Genomic DNA, 6,432 nt, shown 5'->3' with positions numbered 1-6,432 from the left:
ACACAGACACACACTGTACACACACTGGAGTCAGAGAAGGTCGGTTCACTGCAGCAGGAGAAGAAGAAAGATGAAATGTAAGTTTGTTTATGGCACTTTAATAATGTGTGTGTGTGTGTGTGTGTTTGTGCTCTGTGTGTGTGTGTGTGTGTGGAGGGGGTCTATTGCACGTGGTTTTACTTTCAGTCTGAGAGTTTGGAAAGGCTTTGTATGTATGTGTTTGTGTGTTTGTGTGTGTGTTTATGTGTGTGTGTGTGTGTGTGTGTGTGTGTCTCTTGTGGCTGCAGTTTAAAGTGACAAATGTTTGAGTTTCTTTTGAATTTCGCCAACAACCCACTGATTGGTGTCAGACTGGGTTGTGATTGGTTGATTCCGTGTGTGTGCGTGTGCGTGTGCGTGTGCGCGTGTGCGTGTGCGTGCGTGCGTGTGTGTGTGTGTGTGTGTTTGTGTATGTCTGTTCTTCCAGTTGAAGTCCTCCTAACACTTTACATGAGACACTGAATAATAGACTTATTTTAAAAGCTCAGGTGCATAATAATAATAATAATAATAATAATAATAATAATAATAATATTTATATTAATGGTAATAAGGATAATAAACTATTTATGCAGCAATTTTAAAAACTAAATTTCCAAGTGCTTTGCATGAATAAACAGAGATTAGGACACTTCAGGACTAAGGCAAATAACAATGATGATGATGATGATGATGATGATGATGATGATTATGATGATCATGATGATGATCATGATGATGATTATGATTATGATGTGATCGATCATTTCCATCATCCTCACATTGCGTTGTCCCACTTCAATAACTTCTTGATTTTGACAAAACTTGGTGATTGATTAACAAAAACTGAGAGAAAGAGAGAGAGAGTGAGACAGAGAGTGAGACAGAGAGAGAGAGAGAGAGAGAGAAAGAGAGACAGAGTGAGACAGAGACAGAGTCAGAGACAGAGAATGAGAGTGAGACAGAGACCGAGAGTGAGACAGAGACCGAGAGTGAGAGAGACAGAGAGTGAGACAGAGACGGAGTGGGAGAGGGAGACAGAGACAGAGACAGACGGAGAGTGAGAGAGACAGAGACAGAGAGTGAGACAGAGAGGGAGAGTGAGGTGAGATCCTGTGGGTGAGTCAGGTGAGCAGACGGTGATGTCATCATCGCACACAACCGGGGCCTCTATCTGTTTCGCTGCTGTAATTTGCAGAGTCACAGTTCAGAGCAAATCATTGATTGATCAGACGAGAGCGAGTGAGAGCGAGTGAGAGCGAGTGAGAGCGAGTGAGTCAGCGGTGATGCCAGTTTGCCGCAGTGAACAACAAGATCAATGTATTTCAAAGGATAAACCTCTTGAGACGTACCATCTCGTATCTGAGGGGTCCCGTCATGTCTCACAATTACATAACAAAATAGAAACAGCGTCATCAGCAACATACAGACGAGCGACACAAACCAAACCAGATAACAACAGACAACAATCATTATAAATCATCACAGCCACAGGGTGGTTCATGCACATATACAAGTACTTGAGAAATGTGTCATGATTAAGGTCTTTTCTACACTACGACAGATATTGTTATCTTGGTTTGTGAAAAAATATTCATCCAAACGAGCTTTGTTTTAGAAAATACACAAAAATAACCACAATCGCTCAAACTAGCATGTCTGGCCAGTAGGTGGCGATAATTGTATATCGATGAATCGCCTAATAAAAGAGAAGAGTATTGTGAGCGTGCAAAATCTCTTGAAAGGTGTTTGTAAAAATCTGTTGACCAGAGGCTCAAACATAGGAACAAAATGTTTTGCTAAATATCAACATTAGTGTGGACAGAGGTTGCTGCTCAGTACTTGATTTCTTAATTAATCAATGAACATTTTTATTTAAAAATTTGTGGCGTTTGTGTGTTTTGCAGCATCAGGGGAAGTGTTGTGTGTCCAGGATGAGATGTAACATGTGAACTGATCCTGTTCTCAAACAACCTATTCTATTAGTTTCTATTCATGAACCTTCACAAAGTAAACCAGTTAAACACTTTGAGGATCATGGACAACAAACAAGATTATTATGACTCATACACTGTCACTGATTATTGATTTAAAAAAAAAAAAGTTATCTCAGTGTGATGTAGACGGGCTTAGATTACACTTCCTGAAACACAGGACATGCATCTGCTGCCAAGTTACAGGTGGATTCCAACAAATGAAGCCACTTCCTACTTCCTTCTGCAAATATTTTGGAAAGTTTGTATTTATAAGATAATAGATGAGATAATCCTTTATTGTTGTTTTTAATATTATTTAAAACCATTTTCTAAAACATACGATCCCGGAATCAGACGTTTCAGTTAATTAAACTCATCAAAACATAAACCTCTGAACATTAATATTTAGCTGCAAAACAAGGTGTCTCTCTCACTGCTTCTTCAGAAACATATCTTCAGCCTTTCAAGAGCTATGGAAAAACTGAAACCTTTATTAATTCACTTTCTTTATCGTCCACTCGGGGCAGCACAAGATGTATATGCAACATTTATGTTGAAATCTGTAAAAACCAAAACATTGAGCTAAAAGTCAGTAAAACTCTCCGTAAAGCCGACGTGAGACGTTGATCATTTCATCCATTGGACATATGAAACTAAAGTGCAGCTTGAATTTGATCTCATCAGTCTGGCATAATAATTATAAAGCTAAATAATATATAAAGTTCCTCACATGTCATTTTAAAACACTTTGATCCTGAAACACAAATGTTTAAAACTCAGCACTCACATTCAACGAGATCACAGACTGGTAAGCTTCTCTTGATTTGCTGGTTTTGGAGGAAGTTGACAGACACCCAGTAGTTCACTGTGATTAAAAGTAAAAGTTCCCGCTCAGGCAAAGAGGCGTTCGCTGTCAGAGAGAAAAACACAGGAAACTGCAGCGTCTCTGCTCAGATTCTGACTCAGCAAAAACACAGAGGCCAACTGGAACCAAAACTGTGGAAGTGTGTGAGACGCTGTGTGTGCATGGATGTGTTGTGTTTGTGAGTGTGTGTGAGTGTGTGTGAGTGAGCGTGCTGACGAAATGACCTGTTAAATACATGAGAGATGAACCATTCACTGCTGCTTCTTAAGCAGCTTTGTGCTGAGCTGTTCTGCTGCCGCAGCCTTTACTCTGCCAAGCTCATGACTGGACTCTGCACTGCACGGCATGTTTTTATTACAGTGACAGAGGATTTCTGCTGATGTCTTGTTCAGTAATTTTCCAGAAAACCATTTGAAGTCACTTGGAAATGTTTTAGTCCTCAGCTGCTAAAATGTTTATCACAGCTAGAATCGTCTGCTGAAGACAGAGAGGTGCAGTTTAAAGCTGTGGAGGAAAATATGATTAAACTTTAATTAAGGATGTTTTGGTCAAACTACTCGTTTTGGCTCAGGGTGAAAATGAAAAGTGACAGGACACTTCTGATGAGTTTAAAGAGAGAAAAACAAATGTGCATGACACATTTCTTAGACATAAATCACCATAATTTAATGGATTCTATGTTAGGTCACGTCCCACCACTCCACTAAGTCCCATGAATATCAGTTGTGTAGTTTTTGTGTAATCCTGTTCACAAACGAACAAACACTGATGAGGCGGTGATCAACCAAGCGGTGAAAATGATCAGAAGGAGGTAAAACATCAGAGATTCAGAGTCTTTAAATCAAACAGACAACTGCTCAACGTTTAGTCTAAAGTGTCAGACACAAAGTGGACGTTTCCTCGGTGAAGTGCAGCCTGAGGCGTCTGCCCGCTGATGTCACCGCAGTGAGATCCGCCTGAGTCACGCCGCTCCGCCGGCTCCCCTCTCCCCGACAGGAGGCCCAGAGCAGGCTGGGAAAAAAGGAAAAAACCCACAGCATACCTCACATTCCTTCTGCCTGATCTCACCCTAACGCACAGTTCTCTTCTTTGTTGAGCGGCGTAATGGGACTTTTGAAGTTGCATAAACCGGCGGATAGATTTACAGACGTGAACTAATGGTTCAGGTGTCAAGTGTTTGAATAGAGACCAAGACAAAACAAACCACAGAGGATTTGAGGGAATAATGATCTTTGTTATTCTTTGTCGGGTTGAGTGAAAGGATCCAAAAGACAAACAGATGATGCTTCTCGTTTCCGTAGGAGCTTTTCAGACATTCAGACACTCGTCACTGGTTCACTTCACTTTGTTGGTGCTTGTGCTGCAGGAGCATTTGATTCATTTCTCTACAGCTGTTTTCAGACATGAACTCTGGATCAAATTGGGTCGGCACTTTTTCCAGAGTTCCCCAGCAGGAGATTGTCCGGATCAAAATCTTTCCTCCAGGTCGAAGCATTAATCTCAGACGCTGGTGCAGCTGCCTCAGGATTCATCTCAGGCCTCGTATCACTTGGTCCAGATCTCGGCTGGAAATCAAACTGTGTCCACGCAGCTTTGTGGGTTTTCTCTGTAATTCACTGGCAGCAGGTCAATGAGCGAGGAGGAAATCAGAGTTGTTTCACTTCCTGTTGCGACATGAATGAAGCTCCGCAGCCACCTGTTTGCAGCTGTGAGGCGTCACAACGCAGAAGCTAAAGCAGGCGCTCACCCGGAGGACAGATGAAGACATTAGTCCACAGCAAAGACAGTTTTGTCAGAACCCCCTTAAATTCAGTTTGGTTTGATGTAGGACCCCAGGTTCCTTTCACATGAGGCCCTCAAAGTCCCTCAAAGTGTCCTCACATTCAGCTTCTCCGGACATTATCCAGAGTTCAGTGCAGGTCTTAAGCCTCAGCGCTGTGATACACAACGTCAGCTGGGATTTGCTCCCACTCTCCCCACGACCCTCAATCCATAAAGATGGTGGATGGAGTCAAGTTGCAGATTTGAACTTCTCAGACCTTTTCCCTTCTCCACGAGCCTCAGAGCTGCTGTGGGTTAAGGTTGGATTTAGGGCCTGAAAGCTAAATGAAGAAAGAATGAAACATCTTCGGGTTAATGTGACTAAAACTAAAACTAAAACTATCAAGTAAAGTTTTGTGTGTTCTATCTGTGTTTTCAGTGATTCATGACTCCATCCCGTGTCTTCTCCACCTGCTGCTATTGGCTGAGCTGTTTGTCCCGTCATCGTCTCGTCCCGCCAACACCTCCTCCCTCTGTACGATGTTTGGACCAATGATCCATCAGGGGGAGAAGCTGGTGCAAGTCTCCAAAACACTTCATGGGCTGGTAAAACCAATACCCTTTGTTTTTTAAAGCTTTCTATCACATTCTTCTCTGTGATGATCTAAAGTTGTGTTTTTAAAGTGTATTTTAAATGTGACCTTTGTTTCTCATCATGTTTCCATCAGCCAGAGAACCACAAGCTCCTCAACACTGTGGGAAACAAACTTCAGGATCTTCCTCACATGCAACACACTGCTGCACATTTTAAGTCACTGAAGGTAAAGTTTCTCAATCGAGGAATGAATCTCTGACACTGATCAATTCCACTTACTCTGATTACTGTTGTAAAAGTGCTCTGGATGCTCCACTGACCGTTTATCCAACGTACCCACAGCTGAACGAGTCCCTGTCTCAGCTCTGCCTGTTCACCCAGTCCTTCAGGCTGCACATGGACTGGCTGAAAACTGAAAAACACAACTTCAGTTTACCCAGTGAGACAGCAGAGGACGCCAGCACTCAGCTGCTGCTGCTGTCCACCCTCCTCAACAAGTCACTGCAGCAGGTGAGAGCACTTACCACAAAAACTATTATTTGTAATAGTTATATATAAAATCTTTTTAATCAAACATATGTGGTTTTCTTCAATAAAAAAATATATAACTAAAGGAAAACCTGCTCCTCTGTGGTTTGGGTCAGGTACTAATGATGAAAACTTACAATGAGAAGAATCTAAATCAGGTTTATGTTTGAGGCTGTTTCCTAAATTCTGTCCATGAATCTATCGTAAGTCTGAGTGTGAGTTCACACTTTGACCTCTGATGTTCTCTGTGTCTCCAGATCGGTGAAGACGCTCCTCGGCCGCCGGCTCCCTCCCTCCCTGTCGTCTCCTCGGCCTTCGACTTGCTCCAGTTCTCCATCGAGATCTCTCAGCGGCTACAAGTCTTCGGTCATTGGTCAAAAAGAGTTTTACACAGCCTCAAAAGACGCTCGGGCTGCCGCAGACATTGAGAAGCAACGGTTCATGTCTTCCTACTAAACCACTGTTAACGTTAATGACTTTCATGCAGCAGCAAAACTCCGGAGACGGGAGAGTCACTTTGATTCAGACTGAAATATGTCAACAACAATAGTACATGAGGTACAGATAAATACTTTGCGTTGTGCTCAGAGGATGTGAACCATCAACCTTTCCCATACACTCACGTTTCCCTTATCGGTTTTATTTCAATGTCTGTTGATGAATTGGCACAAAATCTGGACGTTAACGGT

The 6,432-nt window shown here is 42.3% G+C and overlaps 1 protein-coding gene across 1 annotated transcript in view; it reads left to right on the top strand.

Annotated features, from left to right (window-relative positions):
- The window catches only part of il11b (interleukin 11b), a 7,123-nt gene continuing 691 nt past the window's right edge, over positions 1–6,432 (top strand). The window contains exons 1-5 of the mRNA XM_034600995.1: positions 1–77; positions 5,060–5,226; positions 5,349–5,441; positions 5,558–5,725; positions 6,001–6,432. The exon at positions 6,001–6,432 is cut by the window's right edge and continues 691 nt beyond it. Of these exons, the coding sequence (XP_034456886.1) occupies positions 71–77; positions 5,060–5,226; positions 5,349–5,441; positions 5,558–5,725; positions 6,001–6,171 (606 nt within the window). The 5' untranslated portion in view covers positions 1–70 and the 3' untranslated portion in view covers positions 6,172–6,432. The remainder of the gene's footprint in view (positions 78–5,059; positions 5,227–5,348; positions 5,442–5,557; positions 5,726–6,000) is intronic.

Source organism: Hippoglossus hippoglossus, chromosome 11 (assembly GCF_009819705.1).
Source record: "Hippoglossus hippoglossus isolate fHipHip1 chromosome 11, fHipHip1.pri, whole genome shotgun sequence".
Taxonomy (NCBI): domain Eukaryota; kingdom Metazoa; phylum Chordata; class Actinopteri; order Pleuronectiformes; family Pleuronectidae; genus Hippoglossus; species Hippoglossus hippoglossus.
Note: the sequence above shows the minus strand (reverse complement) of the source record. Positions and strands in the feature narration are given on the sequence as shown.